This window comes from Cottoperca gobio, chromosome 17 (genome assembly GCF_900634415.1).
Source record: "Cottoperca gobio chromosome 17, fCotGob3.1, whole genome shotgun sequence".
In the NCBI taxonomy this organism is placed as follows: Eukaryota; Metazoa; Chordata; class Actinopteri; order Perciformes; family Bovichtidae; genus Cottoperca; species Cottoperca gobio.
Window position 1 is genome coordinate 8749553 of NC_041371.1, and position 20862 is coordinate 8770414.

Here is a 20862-nt window from a genome sequence, read left to right on the forward strand (position 1 = left end):
AAACATGAATTTCTTAAATATAAGCTTTTTGTTTATTTCAAATACAATATAGAAAATTTCATCATAGAAAAAAGTGTGCAAAATGCTTGCAGTGAAAAATATGAAATGATCTTTTTCTGCGTTTGTCCATGGAAAGCAGAGCTCACTTTTGAGCTTTCTTGGCTCCCCCTTTAGCTCCTGCTTTGCCTCCTTTTTCTCCTTTGCCTCCTTTTTCTCCTTTACTTCCTTTATCCCCTGTGTCTCCCTTCTCTCCAGATTTCTTCCCTTTGCCTTCACCACCTTCTTTCTTGGATGCTCCCTTTTCACCCTTTTCCCCCTTCTTTGTTGATGCATCCTTTTCATCTCCTTTCCCTTCTTTGGCAGCCTTGCCCTCTTTCTTGCCCTCCTTGGTCTTCTTCTCTCCTTTATCAGCATCCACTTTCCCGGAGACTGTTGTCACCTCTTCTTTTACTTCCACTTTTGCAGCTGCAAGGAAAACAAAACAAAAAGTATCATCTGGGTGCTGCCTCTAATGCTAATTGGAAAGGAGAATTTAATCCAATAGAATGCCGGGCTAAGTAGGTTGCATGTAATGAAGACACATCTGTTTCTATCGGTATTAATAAGCATGGTCTATTTATTCTTTGAATTGCTTTCAAATTAGATTGTCTTCGCTTTCGGCATGAGGACTTTAGTGTGAGAATACAGAGATTCTTCTTTTCAACATTATTCCGTTGGTGACACCCTGAGGACGTATACAGCTAACAGAAGTAGTGAGGATAAGGATGGAGATTAGAAAAGTACATTTAAGCAGCAAGTACAATTAATGTAATATATACAATAGAATATCTCATCCAGACTTAAAGGAATAGTTTGACATTTTGAGAAATGTGTTTCTTGTTGATAGTCAGATGAGAAGTTAGTTACAAATCTGTTACAAGTCTGTATGAACAACCGCTCGCGGTAGGGTTAGCTTAGCATAAAGCATAGCATAGGTAACAACATAAAGACTGGAAACAGCTAACCTAGCTCTGTCTAAAGGTAACAAAATCTGCCTGTAAGCTTTTTAATACCTTATATCTTGTTTGTTTGATTGTGTAAAAATGACACATTGCAGAATAGCATATTTCCCAAAATATCAAAACTATTGCTTAAAATTCTCCATGACTGACATTTTCTTTGAAAATACCTCAATGTATATATGCAAACATGTTGTTAAAGCAAGTTGCCTGCATGTGGAAACAGTAAATGTTCAAAAGAGCCTGCAGCTTTTATTTTTTATACATCTAGCCATGTTTCATTTAATTTAATGTCTGTTTGTTTAAAAAAAAAAAATCATGTAAACTAAAAGTAGCCTTTGAGAATGAATCAAATCCAATTTCCAATGCTAATTAATTTCTTGGAAAATTTGAGCCAAAATATACACAGCATTTTCTTTTAGGCATCACATTCGACAGACCACTTTTCCACATGAAAGCTGCACCTCTAACAAAAGAGCTGACAACAAGCTAACAGGGTCCAACAGACCCCCGATAACACATGGAACGGCCTTTAGGCAAGAGTTAACAAACTTCATTTGATATATATCAACAAGAAACATTGGTGTGATTTTACACTTCAGCAACTATTTATCTATTTAAAAACTGAAAATTGCTCAAAGGACAGACAGTTTGTTTGCGGCTTCATGGATTTTTTTCTCAAGGAGCAAAGCAAACATTTCCTAGGTGCTTTACAAATGCTGCGGAGACACTGGATACACAAACGCAGGCCAAGAAACCAAATGACAAACACACACCAAATGTCAAAAGATGCCAGAGGGGGTCAGAGGAAATTGAAATTATTTCGGTCCTGTGTTTTCCTGTGTTGGGTGAATCCAGCTGACTTAAAATAATCAACCAACCATCAGAATGTTTGTGAATAGATTTCTTTGTGTTTCGACTGAACTCTGAAACCATCTTACACACTCTTATCCTCGTGCGTTTCTCCTCCACTCATCAGCTCCTTTATGTTTCCTTTATTTGTATTTTATTGTTTCTTTATATTGCCTACCAGTCTGATTTAGACACAACTTGGAGGGATGCTGCATCAGTGCAATAGGTTAAAGTCTGCGTTGGTGATGGGAAAATGAAGAGCAGTAATTAAATGTCAGAATTTGACATTGTTTGACATTCACATTGTTCCAATTTTGGTTAAATTTTGAGTGCTGGTGCCATGAGTCCTGTTGTTTACATAATGTGTGGTAGAGGAATAATTAAAGGTTAACATTGCCCTCTACAAAAGGCCTTGACCCTCACACCGCCATTAAATGTTAAAAGTTCAGCTCAGATACCGCTGGGAGAATTTTTGATAAAAACTTGAGGGCACAGGGCATTTTGACATTGTGGCATTTCAAAAGAAATCACAGCTCTGACAACTGACACATTTGAAAATGTAAAAGGAAGTGATGTTTCAGCTAGCAACAAGCCGTCTTACTGATATAATACATATTGCCAGTTTTATAAAAAAATAAGCTTTTTCTCCTGAGGAACACAACCTACAAAGCAGGACTTGTAGCCAGACCAAATTCCTTTTCACAAGTCCGTCACTCATCAGTTGGCGTGCTGTGAACCTCAAATGACCTTTTCCTTGTTGCCCATTTGCAACTATAGTGGACAGACGTGTGAGTGTTTGAGTTGTTAACAACAACAGCTGCAACGGATCTGTGACACTGAGAACTTCTTCATTTTCAGCTACTTCAAATCGTGCAATTTCATCAGACATGTGAACAAACATGTCCGGTGGGAGTTGATGGTGAGATAAGTGAAGGTAGCAAAAAGGCGCGATTGATTGACAGCTCTGTCTTTGAGGTCGTTGTATTTAATATTTGAGAAAGTGTTTGTGAGGGAGTGAGGGGTGATAGATAGAAACTAAGCCTGTGTTTCTTTCTTCTCTTTCTTAGACAAATATTGACTGTGAAGCTGGGAGGCTTCCTTTTCCAGTATTTTGTCACAGATGCTTTTAACAGCTGGGTAAGAGTGTGTAAACGAAGGATCAGAGAAAACACATATTACAGATTTTTACAACTGTGTGAAAAATATATTGCTGCACACATAAATAAGAGTGGGCATTTCTTGATCCTCATTTGTAACATTTAATTAACTGCTAAATTATATTTGGTCTTGTTTTTACTGATTGCTCTGGATTGTGTACAACTGCTTTGCATTCATTATTATTATTATTGTTATTTTATATTAAGACTTTTACTAGTGCATCATTCAACAACACTATATTCACTCTACATCCTCTGTACATGGTCATTTGGTTTGTCAGATATTATTACATATTTCATGTCAGTGTACCCTGAGCGTGACATAATCACTGGGGAAAAGCTGCAGTTTGCATATTTGCTTTACATTTATATTTCCCTCAACGTTAGTTAATCTAGAAGCAAACCTTACAGTATTGTTAGTTTGAGTTGGAGTTAATGGTTGAGAACAGCTAATAAATATGTTCATCCTCATTCTTTATAATGGCTGCAGTACCTCCCCTTCAGCCCCTCTCCCAGAGGCACAAGGTTGATTTGCTGTATAGTCACGATAGAGAATTTACTCTGATGCATATTAGACCAACTCTCTAGACTACACTAGTGATTGAAGAGATATGGATGCTCTCGCCAAAGTAGGATTAGCATGTGATACCCCCGCCCCCCTCCACAGCCCCATCCCCCTCTGAGGCAGATCTTATTTGACACAGTTATCATGCAAGAAAAACTTATTGACAGCTCAATGCTTTCTCTTCCACAATTAATTACTCAAGAGCCAATGAATGTATTTGTGCACATGAATGCATAATATATCATCTCGAGAAACAGAACAAGACAGATGTCAGTCCCTATTTATCACATTTCTTAACCTGAGAAAGCCAAAGCTAAGCAGCTGAGATGGCCTAAATATACACACAAGGCAACGCATGGAATTCCTGAGAGGGCGAAATAATGACTGAGAGAGAGAGAGGAGAAGAAAAGGACATTTAATTACAGATAACAATGTCGCTGACATCATGATCATATTTAATTTAGAGTCAATGATTTGCTTTATTCAAAGTTAACCTCAGGAGAGCAAACAGGCAGGTAGGGAAAAATACAAACACAGAGCTCAAACAGCATGCATTACCATGTTCGCTGTTTAAAAGTTAAAGCAATTTCTTCAAAGTTATCAAAGTCAAATGCTCTTGACATTTCCATGCGAATATGCACGAAGCAATACAATATAATCTATATCAAAAACATCTTAATAAAGATGATAACCAATCAAATACAAAAGTGTAAACTACACATGTCTAGCTGCCCCTAAATAATTCAATTGGCAAAATCATTACAATATTTTGTAGCCACAGTAAAAGCTGTATTTTCTACTGCACATACTTACTGCTGCAATACTCCGACTAAAATTGTGCTCTATTTTCTGGCTATAGTTTTTAAAAGTGATGTGGTAAGCAGTTGTTTGAGGGATGCAATCTTATTTGCTTTTCTCTTGAGGCAATAGCATTAAGGAAGGCCAGCTCGATGGGTGTCGCACGAAGAGCACTTTTAGAGTGGCTACCCACCAGCGTATACACTGTGCATTTTGAAGTCACTCAGCAAAGAGGAGAGTCTGAAGGTAGATAAGAGCAGAAAGAAAACGAGGGAAAAAAATCAGCCCGTCTCTGGCAAGGAGTGGGAGCTTTGTTGCTCCTCGCTGACCCTAACTACTGAGAGCTGGCTGCTGTTGGCACTTTGAGTTTGAAGCTGCTCAGAGACTGTCTGAACTGCAGAAGCATCTGGGGCAGCTGGAAGAAGAGAAGAGAAGAAACAAGAAGAAAAGACAAGACAAGAAAAGAAAAGAAAGAGTCGAGGAGAGAAGAAGAAATGTATTATGACAGAAGTTTTGAGATTTAAAAAGAAGAGACAGTAAAAATGTACAGTGGACAGCTGTCCAAGTGGCCTTAATCATAAGAGTCTTGTAAGAAATTCATGCTGGTATTAAATACACTTCTCTGCCCATATGTAAAGGCACAAATCCATTCTACAGCTCTACAAACAAAGAGTTTTTTATCCTGCTTTTCACGTCTCTAGGGTGTACTTTTGTGTAAAGCAATCACGGATTGGTCTACGGGGACAAAGTGTACTCTGTGTAGATTACTGAGGTCGCAGGACTTCATTTAATTAAAACAAAAGGTGGCACAATAGAAAACAATTAGAACCATTTCAGGAAATAACTTGTGTATCTCAGCTTGTTAATATTACCACTTTAATAGAGTCACATTAATATTGTAAATATATTAGAGAAAGGTACTTACATCCTGGGATCTCAGTCAGCTCATTAAGAGGTGGCACTGTCTCTAAAGTGTTGGCGTATTTCTTGGCAGCCTGTCTCTGCACGTTCCGTGCCTCGATTTCCTTTTTGGTTCTCGGAATTCGACATTTGAATATACAACAAAGGGTGATAACTGAAGGAGAGAGGGGCGGGGGACAAGGGCACCATGAGATTATTTGAATAGCACAATACCGACTTTTACATATAGTGCCTTTTGACGATCCGCTGACTTCTCATTTACAGCCAATATGACTTTTGCAATTGCTGTTTTTAGTGAGACACCAACAACTGTCGGGTGGATTTCCATGACATTTGGTATCCCCCTCAGGGTGAATTTCAATAATTAATAATTTGGATTTTTCATCTAGCAACTTCATCTGATTAAATGTTTAATGTGTCCAATTCACACCAGTAAAACAAATGGCATTCCCATCATCCTCAGCTGAACTTTGCGTTTGCTGCTAATCATCAAACGTTAGCATGCTAACATAAGGATCTAAGATAGTGAGCATGGTAAATATTATACCTGCATTACCATTGTAAGGATGTTAGCATGTATCTCAAAGCACATCTGTGCCTAAGTACAAATGCACAGAGCTGCTAGCATGGCTGCAAACTTGTTAAAATGCAGTTTTTAGTCTGCTAAGCTCTATTCCACTGAGACATCTAGAGCCCTTTAACTAACTAAAACTATCTGCATGGCTAGATATCACCAAAGGCAAGAGAGAACATATGTGTCTTAATTTGGGTTAACAGACCCTTTAAACAAAGGCCAAAGTTCTTCTTGTCGATTTTGTAACAAATCAAAAAAGTGTGTCACGTATACCTACATACCTACAAATACCTATGCCTACATAATTGCACTATGCAGAGCAACGCAATTATGTTCTCTCTCCTTATTGTACAGTTGTTGCTTGTATGACACACTTCTGAAAAACACCTCGCCTTTCCCGACATAATATCTGTATCATCTTACTATCTTGATAGTCACACTGTGGTCTCATAATTGCTTCTTTGGCCTGCAGTTATTTGTCACATTTGCAGTCTATATGAAGAATGGGTTTGTGGAGGTGTCAAAAAAAGATTTCATGACCAATACTCACTAACGGCTAAAATGAACAACGAAAAGATGGCGATGACCTGCCATAACCGCAGCCCCCAGAAAACCACGGACTCTGAGGTGATGGGGTCCGGCTTCTTTGGAGGATCTGTGGGCATAAACTGTGGGAGAAAAAAAAAAGAGACCAAGATTTTTTCAAGTATCTGCATCTGTACACCACAAATAAACCTTTGCACCTTTCATCCTCTGTGGGGGTCAATTCCATGATGTCATACTTTATTTTCTTATGGTTGTCAAATTCATTTTATTTATTCTCTTTCTGAATATTTAGATGTGTGATGTTTTAACATCAAGACCTAGGTCTACAAACGGCATGAGACCATGCCGCCTGAATGGGCGGATTTCTTTACTTTTTTTGTATTTTCCCAATAGTCTTAGATGTCTTAACGCACGACTGCACAGAGTTCAGTCAACAATGCCCTAAACACCTCTCTCTCCTGTGGATTAAGAAACAATAAGTATAAAAGCTGTAATAGTGCGCGTGTGTTAGATCGATGGCTTGGATCATTATTTTTGCTGGAGCCAGCAGAGCATTTGTTTACTGAAATAATCATTGTGAGGATTTCTCCCTTTCTCTGGATATCGATCACTTGATTGGATGATAAAGGGTTGCTTTGGAAACTCTATACATTGATCCATAATCCAACAAGCGAAGGATCAGGAAAAATGAAACTTATTACATTTGCTGCCTTCGCTGATAACACCATTATGTGGTGACATTTTCAAAATGTTCTAAGAATAACGCGACACGGTGATGAAGTAAACATTTCAGGACTGAGGCTCTGCAAGAAGTAATACAAGGGAATCATTTTTGCTTGAGTAGAAATGAACTCAAAATACATTTTAAAGTAACCATAAACAACAACAAGTAACAATTTTCAGGTTTTTGGATAGCAAGCATTGAATGCACCAGTGAAGTATTTTTGAATGTCACCAAATGAATCAACAGATGTTACAAGGAGCTTAGAATTTGTAACATTTCCATGTATCTTTTCCTTTGTGCCATGTGAGAACAAACTAGTTGTTTCTGTTTGTCAGCGAGCCAACATGTGACAGTGCAAGCTGCCTTCAGGGCCTTAATTAGAGGGGCTGTGAACTTGAACAATGAAACTGAAAAGAAACAATTCTCTGAAAGACTTTACACTCGTGTTTTTCCAACTCCCCAAGAAGGATTAGCCTTAGAAGGGATATTTAGCACTGCTCTTAAATAATAACGATTTTTGCTTCAAGAGCGATTATATAATGCTAAATCCTTTCCTCTGGAGCATCTCATGGGGCGGGATAAGCGGTTATAAGCCTCAAGTTTCCTTTTGGTGGAACAAACAACACAAACTCAGAAGATTACTGACTTCAAATGACCTCGTGGTAATCATTATATACCCAAATGTATGACATATTGTTGTTTGTTCGATGGTTGGTTGGTTAGTTTGATCATTATATATAAAAACACATTTGTTTTGTTTTTTGGTTTAGTTATGACACACGTATTAGCAAAACACCGATTACAATTACATTGACTTAATAAAGAATATACTGTACAAAAGATTTATATTCTATTTCCTAAGTGTTATAATTGTCTTTATATAGTTTGTTTCTTACATGTTTATATTATACAACCACAACTACTTTACTGTGCTCCTTTTAATATAATAAACTATATAATAGACTGTTTTGTCAGTGATATTAATATAGTATTTTGTCTTTTGAGTCATGTTTCTAAATAGTGCACTGTATAGAAAGTAAGTAAATTGCCTATTTTTCAGAAGCAGAATTGTTTTCTTACAAAGGATAATGCATTTGAGTTGCTTTTTTAGAAGTCAGATAATGGTAGTAGTCATATTCTCTACAATGTAACCCTCTTCAGCCCAAAAGCACAAAAACAACTTGTAGTATCAGGACTCGTCATATTATCCTCCTGTTCGCAGCCATAAAAAACACATGTGGCTTAGCTATTCATGTAAGACCATATAATGTATCCGGTGTCTACACATGTTCCCTCACTCCTCGTCAAGTAACGCAAGCAACAACTCTGGCGAGCAAACAACGAGTATGAATCACAGAAAGCAACCTTTTAAACGGCAGAACACCTGCACCCGTCACAGAGAAACCCTCAGGATATTCCATCCTGAGAGGAACCTGTGGAGGACACGGTGGTGTATCAGGCTCTTACCTCAGGATCCGGGACCTGGGAGAACACGGAGGACAAGCACTGAGACAGAAGCACTGCTCCCCAGCCCCGCAGTAGGGGCTGAGGTGGACATACAGGCTGATACTCAACCATTCTCTCCCCCTCTTTCTCCCTGCAGCCACCCTGCCCCCTCTCTCCTTCTTCCTCTTGCTCTCTTCTTCTTTATCTCAGTCTGGCTGCCTGCGTTGGCGCCGTATAGAAGACAGGACCACAATGGCCCTGGGTGATTAATGGTGACTATGGTGCTGACGGCTTCCTTCCATCCACAGTTGTCTGCTCTGCTCCTTTATCTCTTGCCTTTCTTCCTCAGCACTGCAGAAACACCAAAGACACACCGGCGGTCGCCACTGCAGACAGCTCAAAACTGCTCTACCACTGTGCAGGGAGCCAACCCTGCAGTTAGGGTACATTAATTAATCAATAGACCTGGTGTGGTTTACAGTCAGCTCATCCTGCTGGGGACAGGCAGTTAACACAGTGTGGGGGGATGGGCACTGGGCAGTACAGTTAGGCATGAGGTTGGCCTGCGCAGGACAGTGAAGCAAATGGCTGTGAGCGTCATCATTATTGCCTCAGAAACTGGAGTGTAGAAATGCTCACAGCCTCGTCCCTTCAGTGTAGTGGCAGGATGTGACGAGCCAAGGTGCTGGGCAATACAGTGTTTTCAATATGCCTATGTGGCTGCTCTTAATTTATATTTTTTCGGGTGATGGGAAAAATATTCTTTCAATATAAGAAGCCATAGCACAGTGGAGGAAGAACTCAATTCTAAGTTAAGTGTTGCGTCCATGGGGTTAGGGTTCATGTAGCCTACTTGGGTATACATTGTTATTTTCCACCACTGGATGCTTCCAGTATCTGTTTTTTTTGCTGTGTAGTATTCTCATTTAAACAGAACATATTGTCAGCAGGTACACACTTACTATCTAATGTCTGATACTTACTGTACTTTACACATTACTTAAAGGTTTCAGTTAAATGACTGCAAACTGACTGAAGCACATATTGGACACTTGAATAGCCCATCACCACCATATAAACTGTGGCACTAAACACTGCATGCATAAACAAAGCATACACTTCCATATGTAGCACACTCGAATCAGATGCAGCCCCATCCCAAGGGTTTTTGGTGGTAGTGGGACCTCTTGTCTTCAGCCTTAGTGGGAAATAGCTTCCAGTGATTGGCTTTTCTCAGAGGTGTTGGATGCAATCACCCTACCAGTTCTACATCAGCTAGATCCAGTCTGACTAAAGGATTTTAAAAGAGCCTGCTGTGTGATTTGCACAAAGCTCATTATATCTCTTTGAGAACAATTGTGAAAACTATGTTTTGTTATAGTTAACAATGCAACAAAGACGGTCAGGGAATAACATTCGGTGATTATAATATATATGCCGCAGATACAGAAAAGACAAGCATGTCCAACACAACGCAATTCAATATGTACTCCCTCACTGCGACACAGAAGTTTTCACATCTTGTGTCGCAGACTGAAAACCCACCTGTTTCAACAGCACCTTGGCAAATACATTTTCTTTTCTATTTTATAACAATTCTTCTTTTTCTGTATGTAGCACTGAATTCCCTGGCTTTTCTGAAGCTATTGATCTGCACTGAAATGATTGCACCTATTTGAAGTTAAGGTACTCGCGAGATTCTTGCTGTTCGGAATTGAATCCTCATGATTGTTTGCACTTATTGTAAGTCACTTTGGACAAAAGTAATGTAATGTAAAAAAAACTCATTCTTCTGTCACATATAGATGCACATATCTCAGCTCAATAAAGTGATAGAACGATCTCTCTTGGTATTCTTACTACTATGTTGAAGTGTTGATCAAGAATAGGTTAAGAAGGACATGTTGCCTCTTCAAGTATCAAACAGTGAAGGTCAATGCACTTGTCTGGTTGTAATACAGGGAGTCAAAAGGCTTCCTCCATCGGGACTGACTGTGAGTGCTTGACATTTTCGTCCTATGGCCGTATGTTGAGCTATATACTGTGTGATAGAAGAAACACGCTTGGAGCCATCAACGCCTGGTATCAGTGGGTAGAGGACAATTAGGGTGGTAGAGCTTAAGGCGTGTGTGTATGTGTTTATATGTCTACTTTTTTATTTTTTACAGAATTACAGAGTAGCATCAAGAATCAGTTATATAAGACATAGAGGCTGAAACCGCTAACAACATGTTCAGGATGGAGCAGCTGACAGAAATAAACACAACATATCTATATTTTTAAATTGAGTGAAACTTGGCTTTAATAATGCAACTCATTAAGGATTGTCTGGAAAGCTTCAACACATCTTGAAATATCTCCGCATCTTCTTTTTTCTTTCACACCACCTTTACATCACGCACTACATGAAGACAGTATATCAAACTGTGAAGATATAAAGAGGATCTATTAAGCATTGATCATCGGATGTGATTGTGGCAAGATAAAGCTTTTATAATCAAAAACCATACACAGCAAACATATTTCTCTGTCAGCCTCCTGGTGCGTCGAGGTGACTCAGCTGGCATGTCTTCACCTTTAGTCTCTCCCAATTATTTCTGTCCCTCTCTTTTCTCAGAAGTCTCAATTGAAGGTAAAACTGAAATAATGAGCATGCTGTGATCATCGGTGCTCAGGCACACATCTCCTGGAGGCAGAAGATCCCACTGGCAGTGATCATATTCAAGAGCAAAATGTCGAAGCCATTGTGTCAGCGTGTGTTAAGGGACTTGTTGAACAAATGCGTTCTTCAAAGGACTTGATACATTAAGATACACCCTCATTGATCCCAAGCAGGGAAATGTGTTTGTTGCAGTCCGAGGACAGAAATATGGTATAGAAAGAACCGTAAATAAAAATAAATAAACATAGAAACTATACAAGAGCATTTGGAGACAAATGGCATGGTAAAGTGAGAGTGGATATCCACGCCAGTGATGATGGACACACATGACGCAGCCAATAAATTCAAACATCTAGCTCTGGTACAGTTTGGCTATAAATAAAAACGGTATGTCTTTCTTCTGACAGGTAGTTTTTGAGGTATGTCAAAATGCTACAATGTCAGTTTTTTTTGCCAGGACTGTTATCAGATGTGTAGTGGCGTGCTTCCTGAAGAAATTTATTATTTTAGGGTTTGACAGAACACGGAAAGTGTGACGTGAAAGTGTTACTACAGCGATTGGGGGAGGAAAGCAGCCTCTGGCAGCAGAGCATGCTGGGGTCAGACTGTGAGGAGTTTGTTCTTTGTTGTCCTACAAAAGGTCCTCCTAGCAAAAAATAGGAAATATTCTACAATTATATCACCACTATATTCTATATACTATACCACACATTCCTCTATTATTTCCTATATATGCGTACTTTGAGTAGACAATACAATCTCTCCAAAAACATTGCTACTGTATCATTATTGTATTTATTATATTTATTAACTCTTGCGTTCACAGCTTCCAGAAGCAGGGAGATCATTTTCCCTTTACAGTCTATTGATTAATCTCAACTAGGTCATCATAATGGCAATTAGCATTGCTGTGTACAACAGATTAGGCTGCATATGTTTATGTGGCATTTTTGGTTACAGACAGCATCATTGCAGGACAATAACAAGTCACTGACGGTCAGAAAAACTCTTCCGAAGTGGTTGATGTGCAGTATATGACTAACCACACTGCCATCTAGTGATTCCATCCTGCAGAAATGAACAAAATGACCGAAGAGGAGAATGCAGTATAGACATGATACAGAATGCAGTTTGAAAATAAACAAACATAACTTCAAAAGTTTAAAATAAAAGAGCAAGAGGCACAGATCAAAATGGAGATCTGCTGCCAGATCTTGTCTCCTCAATACATCAATGAATTGTGGATGAGTGTAGTGAACGTCTCCATGCTTTATTTTTGGATGTCAGTGTCTGCAAACTCACGCTGTAAACTTTGATCAACATTTCACTTGCAATGCGTATCACTGTTTCGCCACTGTCTTAGTAAAGATAACAGCTCATTACTTTATTTCTACTTACTGTAAATGAGCACATTAGGACACCGCTGTTTATTTTCTTTCCATTACATGTAAATGAGAGGCACTAGGAGATGAATGGACTCATAGAAGCACAAACCGTTTTCTGGCCTGAGTAAAGTTCACAGATCCCTCATATACTGATGGCTAACTTTAACCTCTGCGTTCACAGCTCCACTATTTACTTTAGTTTCTGGATGCAGTCAATGGTCTGCAGGAAGCATTGGTCCAGAACGAGGGAATACCTCTGAGGAGAAGGATGGAGAAAGGAGTCATTCAAACTTGGAATGACAAATAGGTGAGGCTGTTTACGTATGCTGTGTTTACATAAGTTTGTGTTTGGTTTGGTGGTTTATTGGGCATTTTGGAATAAATCTACACCTTTCTGCGTAATACAGCTACATAAAACAATATTAAAATTGTTTGGTGAAATGTAATTTATTTGAAAGTGATGACACTATTTAATGACTGAAGTCAACAAGAGTAGTCATATTAATCTATGACAACATTGGTTTGTAACTGACGTTACACGGTACAAATTAATATTGAACAGCAATGACATTGATTTAAAATCCAATATCTGGTAATATTGGCTTTCTTCCTATCAACTGCCACACAATATAAGTGTCACATGTTTAGGTAAATATTCCACATGTGCTCCAAAACTGACTTCTGAGGTTGTGGTATGGCAAAAAAAAAAAAAAAAAGATTTAATTTCAACATTTTCCCTGGAATCGGATGCAGTTATGGACCATGAAAACTATTTGCTCCATCAACACCCTTTCTGACGCACATTGCTACATTTGATACATTTTTGGCAATCCTGCAGGGCATGTAATCATTTAGCGTATGGTATCTCATCTGTTCCTCCAATGACACCTCACTCTACTACATTAAAGCGTGTCTCACCTTCTATCCAGGAGGTATTCAACACAAGCTGTTTTTTGTAACTCTGAGCATAAAGGCTTTCTTCATCACGTCCAAACTCTGATATTTTTGTCTTGTGGCACTTTTTTCGCCCAGTCCAATGGGGACCTGCCAATCTCCCACAGGGTCCTGGAAGAAATAGTGCGGTATTTGAAGCAGCACACTAACTCAGCCATGGTTTTAAATTAAGCGTGATGTGGAGGGAGAGGAAAGGAGGAGGGAGGGGTTTCTGCTGAAATCCTTTTGGCTACATCGGAAGAAAATAACTCGGATGTTAGTATAAATGTAAGTATGAATGTAGAGGGCAGTCCCACCAGGCTACGCATGTCCAGACAACCTTTGGATTAAGGAGCTAAGATTGCATTCGTACGTGTGACATGCTCTGGGGAGTGTATGGAGGAATACAATGAGAGTTTGTGTAGCTTGAGCGCGCATTCATTTTCAACCACTATTCCCACACAGCTGGTTTTGAGTCAGAAATGATTAGCAGGAATATTGAAATTTATGGGACCTTAACTGAGGTGTTTACTATTTGGATTGGCCTGACACACATTTATGTACAACCATCTGCAGCCAAAAGAAACTCATAACTCTAGGAAGGTCATAGCCATGAATGTAAACAATATATTCAAAACATTTGGTTCCCCTTTCATTGATTAAATTGGATGTGCCAATAGCGTACACAAATACTTTGAAAACAGACATTGTTGCTCTCTATACCTGTAATGCACTCAATGTTACAAGGAACATACATACACAGTAAGCAACCGACAAAGGAACCTAACACAAACTGTCTTTAAAGGGATCAAATGGATAAAAAGACCTAGATCCGTATGATGTTTTTTGTGGCAGAAGAAGAGAGCCTGTTTCCTGTAGACTGCTGTTTGTCACATGTGACAGGAGAAGGTAGGGCTCAGCTGGACATGAGGTTGAACAGGGACCAGCCAGTTCCCCTGGTTAGTGTCTAGTCTTGGCTGTCACAGAGCCTGCAGGAAAACATGCTTGGCTTGTCTCATCACGTCACTACAGAGCTGCATGTCATGGTGGAGAGTGCTCTTTAGCAATGCCCTCAGTGCCTGCGTTTCCTCCAGCTAAATGACCAGCCAGGAGACAACATGCAAGAGCAACATGGACATCTCTGTGCAACACAAACATGAGGGTGGAAATGAGCACTGTCAAAGACCAGGCATCATCTGGTGTGAATCTTGTAGGAATAACATAAGTGTTGCTTTTTTTTGAGAACCGAGACATCTACAGTTTCGTCAAAGTTAGAAATAAAATGTTGACCAATGACAACTGTCTATTCCGTTCCTGTGACTCCTTCCACCCTGGTGCTGAGGGACGCTGCTCCTGGGGGACTGAGTCATAGTAGCAAGAAGCAAGACAGACATGGGAGTGTTACTAATAATATAGTCAGTGTGAATAATTTAACAGATCTGCTAACAAACAAACTCTGAGCGCATGGATACTGCCACCTCTGGAACTAGGATGCGTGGTGTTATACATTTGTTGTGGCAGTCTTTCCCGAGCAGTCTGACATTTTGTAATATAACCATAACATTAATCTTTAATATTTGAATTTCTCACAAAAAAACAGTGGTACAGTACATTGCCATCTTTGATTTGGATAATGGGAGTGTCTCACCTGGAGATCAGACAGCTGGACAGAATCAGGTAATCAGTCACACAATACAAGCGTGGTGATAACCTGGTTCTGTTCTCTCGCAGTAGGCTGGGTCCAAGGAGACAAGTGGAGTGGTGAGAGAGAGAGAGAGAGAGAGAGAGAGAGAGAGAGAGAGAGAGAGAGAGAGAGAGAGAGAGAGAGAGAGAGAGAGAGAGAGAGAGAGAGAGAGAGAGAGAGTGTGTATGTCTGTGTGCGAGACCTGGCACAGCTGTGTGACAATAAAACCTGTTATTTCCTACTCTCCTTTCGTCATTTCATCTGGGTGAGAGCAGGATTCTACTGTGAGAAAGGTAACAGATTGAAAAGGTTGTTTTTTTAAAGACCATTTATGGTGAATGCTGCTGGCACAAAGTGCTTTTGAATACGGAGTGGTGATGTGCATTTCTACAATTGCCAAGTACGATAGAAAGTAGAAAACTGAAAGCAATACATTGGAGAGAAAAATATACCGTATATATTACTTTGTCTGTATGATGTCAACGATCTCATGGAGTCTGTCTTTCTCCTCGCAGAAGTTTTTATATTCATTACACTGGGTCATCAGTGCGCTCACATCAGCTGAACCTTGTGGACATTTTGAAGAACTTGGGCCCCTGAGAACAAAATGATACAACATTATAACATGTGTTTTGCTCGTAATTAATTCTACAGTGGCACATTAATTGCGTGGCAATGTTTCAGGAAAGGTATAAATAGAGTAGCGTTATGTCCACTTACTTTAATTGTATACTACTTCCCACAGCAGGCAACACCAGTTTATGACCAAATTTAGAAACTGAACTGGAAAAAGGTTGACAGTCATATTAAGAGAAAGTCCACCAGAGTGGATAGTTAACCCTCGAGACCTCAGTCTTACTGTAACACTTAGCAGAAGACATATTTTTGAAATGTAAAAAACAAGATCTGCCAGGACTAATTAATACGTACTATTATATGTACTCATACTCCAATGATAATTTAGCGTGTTCACCATTAGCACACATACCCTGAAGATGTTATTCTCTTGTTAATGTCTCCCTCTTCAGGGGGAAATCCTGAACTGCAAACTGTTGTCTTGAGGCTGGACTGTCTTTCCACGCTCTTTTCCTGCAACAGCAGTATACACACACACACATTTAATGGCTTGGCCAAGCATTGATTGTGAATGGTGAATGCTTTAGGGTGAACGTTTTGGATCATCAAATTACTTTTTAAAATGTTTTTAAATGGTGTGCCATTTGCTAAGAAGTCAAATACAACATTAGTTTTGCTGAATTAAGTTTATATATCATTCCCATGACTTGTTTGTTTACCTTGACAGAGAGCTGCAGGATTTCATCCTCTAGTTCTTTGATCTTGGCCTCTCTCTCAGCAACCATCTGCTTAAGCTTCTGGATGAGAGTGTTGTGCTCAAAGGGCTCACTGCTCAGCTGTTGTCTCGGACTCCGCTGGGTCTCCTTGCTCTGTGTGTTCTGCTGTTGGCCGAGCCGTGTCAGCACCTCCTGCATCTGAGACTGCTGCTTCTGCCAGATGTATTTATTGTTCTGATTAATGTAGTACAGCATGGGCTTATCGCAGAAGATCCTTCTTTCTGTAGTCTGTCTTATTTTAACTTTTAAATGTAATGTGAAATCACTGATCATTTATTGTTATTTGGTCCGTGTGACAAGGTCTAAATTGTTTACTTGATAAACCATTAGATGTATAAAACATGTCATGCCTTTCATGGAGCATTTTCTGCTAAACCATAATAATGTCAAATTGGCTTTATTCCTGTTACACACTGCACCATATTTAACTCGCTGACAGAGCCACAATATTAATTATATTCTTGTTACATAAAAGCCTTGTAGTCTTCCAGTTTCAGCACTTTGAATGCTTTTTTACGGTTGACAAAATTCAATTTATTTGGGCTCATGTACACAATTTGTATGTGCACACATAATAGAACAAACACCAAGTACATACATATAGATACTTTTCTCTTATCTAATGCCTTACCAGCAGAGCATGCACAAGCTCATTATCGTGTTTCTCCTTGTCCAGGAGGATGGAGATCTGGACCTTCAGAGATTTAATTTCAGTAGACAGAGATTTGTTCCTGGCTTTAGAGGCTTCCAGCTTTTTCTTCACGTCCTCGTGGTCTTTCAGGAGGGCCTTGTAGTCCACTGAGATCCTCTGGATTGAGAGAGAGGTTTCATCAACAAATTCATAATTCAATTAATTTACAGTTATTGCATACACACCTCAAATGCCTCCCTCTTTTCCTTCTCGATGCTGCGGATGTAGCTGAGGTTCCTGTCTTGAGGGGGGGTTTTCTGAAGGACCCCCATGCCCAGAAACTCTTCCTCCACACTCAGGACACTTGGCTGTCTTCGCTGAGTTGACTGGTTCAGCTGCTGCTCCAGGTCCCTCACCTGTTGCACAATACCCAGTTTTGTTCATGTTGAATTCAGGTATTTGTTTTATATGTGTGCTATCTTATAGTGACTTTGCAGAGCACTTTATTAACTTTGTGAAGATGTTAATAGCTTTAATTTGAGAGGCACATTATGACTTTAAGCCTACCCTTGTCTGAAGAGCCAGTATCTGCTGAGAGCGACCTCTGAAGCTCCCAGGGCTGTTTAGTAGTTTCTGAAAGTTGACCTCCTCTCCAACCTCACTGATCAAAACCTTCAATGACGGTAGAAGTTCATATTTTTGGAATACAGGAGTAACTGATGATTAATCATATAAATGTGATATTCTTCTAGAGCAGTTAGACTTAAGGCAGGAAAAAAAGATACTACCCTCTGAGCTATTTTCAACTCCTGTTTGAGGGATTGAACCTGGTTGCGATATTCAGTCACTTTCAGCTGGGCAGCAGCTAATCTTTCCTGTAGAGATTTCACCACTGGATGTTCCTGCTATTGTGAACAGATGAAAAGTCATTCAGATTGAGTTGTCATCATTAAAAATAGAAAGACATGGTGCATTTTGACATCAATTACCTCACAGTCTTCAGATGACATCTTATCCTGTGACTTTGTATCAATCTTTGGCCCAGGTGAAGAGTTCACCAAAACTACCTGCAGCTATAGAAGGGAGCATAACATTACATTTACTCGTTCATTTATTCCCTCTGTAATCAATCATACAAGAACATATTTTTGTTCAAGCAAATATATATATATAGTTTAAAACAAATGTGTGCAGTTGTGTGCTAAAATGAAAAACATCCATCCACAAATCAAATGAAATGATACACCCAACGCAACACTTTGTTACCTCTTTCTCAAGCTCTTTGACTTTGTTGCTGTTTTTCTTGGATTTAATCTTTTCTCGGTCAATTTCAGCAGTTAGCTCTCTGTTCTTCTTGGACAGCGCAACAATCTTAGTGGCTGCGATATCCCCTGCCAAGCCAGATGTGCCTAAATGGATGAGTGGATAAGTCACAAGGAAGCTCTGACGTATCTATAATGCTATATATTACTGTGGTACTATACCTGCTAAAACCAGTCGCTCTTCTTCTCTTTTCTTCTTCAGGTGTTTAAGTTCAAAATCCTTCTCACTCAGAAGTTTGAAGAGCCGCCCATTTTCATCCTTAAGCTCCCTGAGCTGGTCCAGCAAATTTTGATTTTGATTTTGATTCTGCAACAGTCTATAGAGAGGTAATTAAAATGGACACTATGGTAAAAGCATGCTCATCAATTCATAGGTGAATATAATGTGTGCTTATTTATATTTTTAGTTTAATTAATAAAATATCAAAACAATCCAAGATGGCTGAGGAAAATATTTATTTTATCCTTTATAAGACTTACCTGTGTTCCACATTGTCAGCTTGTATACCTTGCTTAGAGAGATCCATATCATCCTGGGTAACACTGACAGTAAGCTTATCCGGTTCTTTCTCCTTCGTACTATCCAGTTTTCTTTTCTCCTGCTGTTTTTGTAGCGTTTGGAACTGAAGCCGCAAGTCATTCAGTTCATCATCATGCTCCATGATCTGTGATTTATAGCATGAGAAGCAAATAATCAACTTATAAAGGTGGAAAATGACAAGAAATTGTGAGGGAATATCATGGATATACATTTCTCTGGATTTGAGGACTGGAGTGCAGATAAGTGATCACATTTTTTAACCTTGTTTGTTTTTACTGAATGAAAAGATCCATTACCTTTACAAGCTTGGAAATCTTAGGTCTGCATTACTTATACCTTTTCTATTTTTATTTTTTTATGTTAATGTTTATGTTAAAAACGTCTTGTTTACATAAATGCCTGAAATTGTTTGTTCACCCTTGTGAAAGTAGCAGCAAAACAAGAGACCATCATGTCTTCATAACTCTTCAGGGTGGCAATTGTGTCCTCCTTGTGCAAAGTCAGTGACTGTCAGGCATAGGGTTATTATTGACCTAAATGTGTCTAGTCATGAGCCTAAACAGACTAAAACTGACTACTCCAGTCTTGTTAGTAAAAAAGGCAATATTTGCTAGATAACGTGACAAGCAATTAGCGCGGTAACATTAATGTTTATGATCATTAGAGTGACTATGAATACGCAGCTATCAGAACTCTAATCCCAGTCTTCAATGTCCTTACTAAGTAAAGTTACATTTGTTATAGCTAAGAAAAAATAGCTCACCTGTCACTGATCCAAGAACCACCGTTGTAAACAAATTAGAGGCTGTTTTGGATCATTGTGTACCGTAGACGAAGAAACTCTTTCTCATTGATCGCGACGCTACGGTATCCATAGCAACGCCACTACTGAGACTCCAGGTCTCGCGAGAGCAAGAATGTCGCCACGGGAACCGCCTGCCTGCTACGCCATCAGTTCACAGGTCTGTTACTTTTTTTTTTATCTATTTGTGAGGAAAGTTAGCTAAGAGATAACTAATTAACAGTAACAGCTGAAACACCTCTTTACTGATTAAGGAATTATTCCTTGCTAAACGTTAATAAATTAATGAGTACAGCTTCTGTGTGTGGGTATATTGGATTTGAATATCTTGAACTTACAGTTCAAAAGGTAAAATACATTTTTGCCTCCAAAACTCTCAGTAAAGGAGATGTTTGTTTAGAGCAGGCCACTTCAAGGCAAAAACATATTATTATTACTATTTTTACTATTATTAAAGTGTGAGTAAAAGTAATCCTATATGAATATAAAAACGTGTCAAGTTTGTTATTGAGCAATGTCCTACAGGACCACAAGAGGGCGACATACTCTACAAAGTGAAGGGGGTTTCTCAGTCTCCATCAAGTCATGCAAAATACACTATTATTGTGACTGTCTAACTACTGACTGTAACTATTAAAATGGCAATGCGTTTAGAAATTGGCAATTAAATGTGCAATTTGAAAATACATTTTGCAAAGTGGCAATGCAATCCTCAATTCAGTTTGAATTATTTTAATTTAAAAGACAAAATTAAACATCAATCACTTGCATTATTATTGCATATATACTCAATGTACATTCACAGTGAAACCTTAAAATGTCAGTTGGCATCAAAACACTCACAGAAAGTCCAATGTCAAAATTATACAGTATTTTAAAGCATCTTGCCTCCTTGAATTTATATATTTAATTTCTTGTTGGAATTGGTTCTTAGGGTACAACAACAGGAAAGTATGTCAAAGCATAATA

General features: G+C 39.0%; 2 protein-coding genes across 2 annotated transcripts; both read right to left on the reverse strand.

Annotated features, from left to right (window-relative positions):
• Positions 1-36: 36 nt before the first annotated feature.
• tmie (transmembrane inner ear) lies at positions 37-8936 on the reverse strand. The gene is made up of 4 exons (XM_029454110.1): positions 8603-8936; positions 6416-6533; positions 5296-5445; positions 37-465 (listed from the first exon to the last, which is right to left on the reverse strand). Exons 1-4 carry the CDS (start codon positions 8711-8713, stop codon positions 143-145), a joined length of 702 nt encoding a protein of 233 aa, XP_029309970.1. The 5' UTR covers positions 8714-8936; the 3' UTR covers positions 37-142.
• A 6554-nt stretch (positions 8937-15490) lies between these two features.
• Positions 15491-19912, reverse strand: ccdc13 (coiled-coil domain containing 13). Its single transcript, XM_029454102.1, has 13 exons — positions 19855-19912; positions 19031-19215; positions 18713-18867; positions 18495-18637; positions 18218-18301; positions 18017-18133; positions 17796-17900; positions 17474-17644; positions 17229-17405; positions 16541-16750; positions 16234-16334; positions 15966-16028; positions 15491-15841 (listed from the first exon to the last, which is right to left on the reverse strand). The coding sequence occupies exons 2-13, from the start codon at positions 19210-19212 to the stop codon at positions 15706-15708; spliced, it is 1644 nt and encodes a 547-aa protein (XP_029309962.1). The 5' UTR covers positions 19213-19215; positions 19855-19912; the 3' UTR covers positions 15491-15705.
• Between the last annotated feature and the right edge of the window lie 950 nt (positions 19913-20862).

What these genes read in the sequence shown, in the direction of transcription:
- tmie (XM_029454110.1), bottom strand. Translation starts at nt 8,713, where the DNA reads ATGGTTGAGTATCAGCCTGTATGTCCACCTCAGCCCCTACTGCGGGGC. An exon ending in GTTGTTCATTTTAGCCGTTA is followed by an intron (nt 5,446 to 6,415) that starts GTGAGTATTGGT and finishes TCTCTCCTTCAG; the next exon opens with TTATCACCCTTTGTTGTATA. An exon ending in GCTGACTGAGATCCCAGGAT is followed by an intron (nt 466 to 5,295) that starts GTAAGTACCTTT and finishes TTTTCCTTGCAG; the next exon opens with CTGCAAAAGTGGAAGTAAAA.
- ccdc13 (XM_029454102.1), bottom strand. Translation starts at nt 19,212, where the DNA reads ATGGAGCATGATGATGAACTGAATGACTTGCGGCTTCAGTTCCAAACG. An exon ending in AGTTGAAAATAGCTCAGAGG is followed by an intron (nt 17,901 to 18,016) that starts GTAGTATCTTTT and finishes CCGTCATTGAAG; the next exon opens with GTTTTGATCAGTGAGGTTGG. An exon ending in TCCTGCAGCTCTCTGTCAAG is followed by an intron (nt 16,335 to 16,540) that starts GTAAACAAACAA and finishes CTGCTGTTGCAG; the next exon opens with GAAAAGAGCGTGGAAAGACA.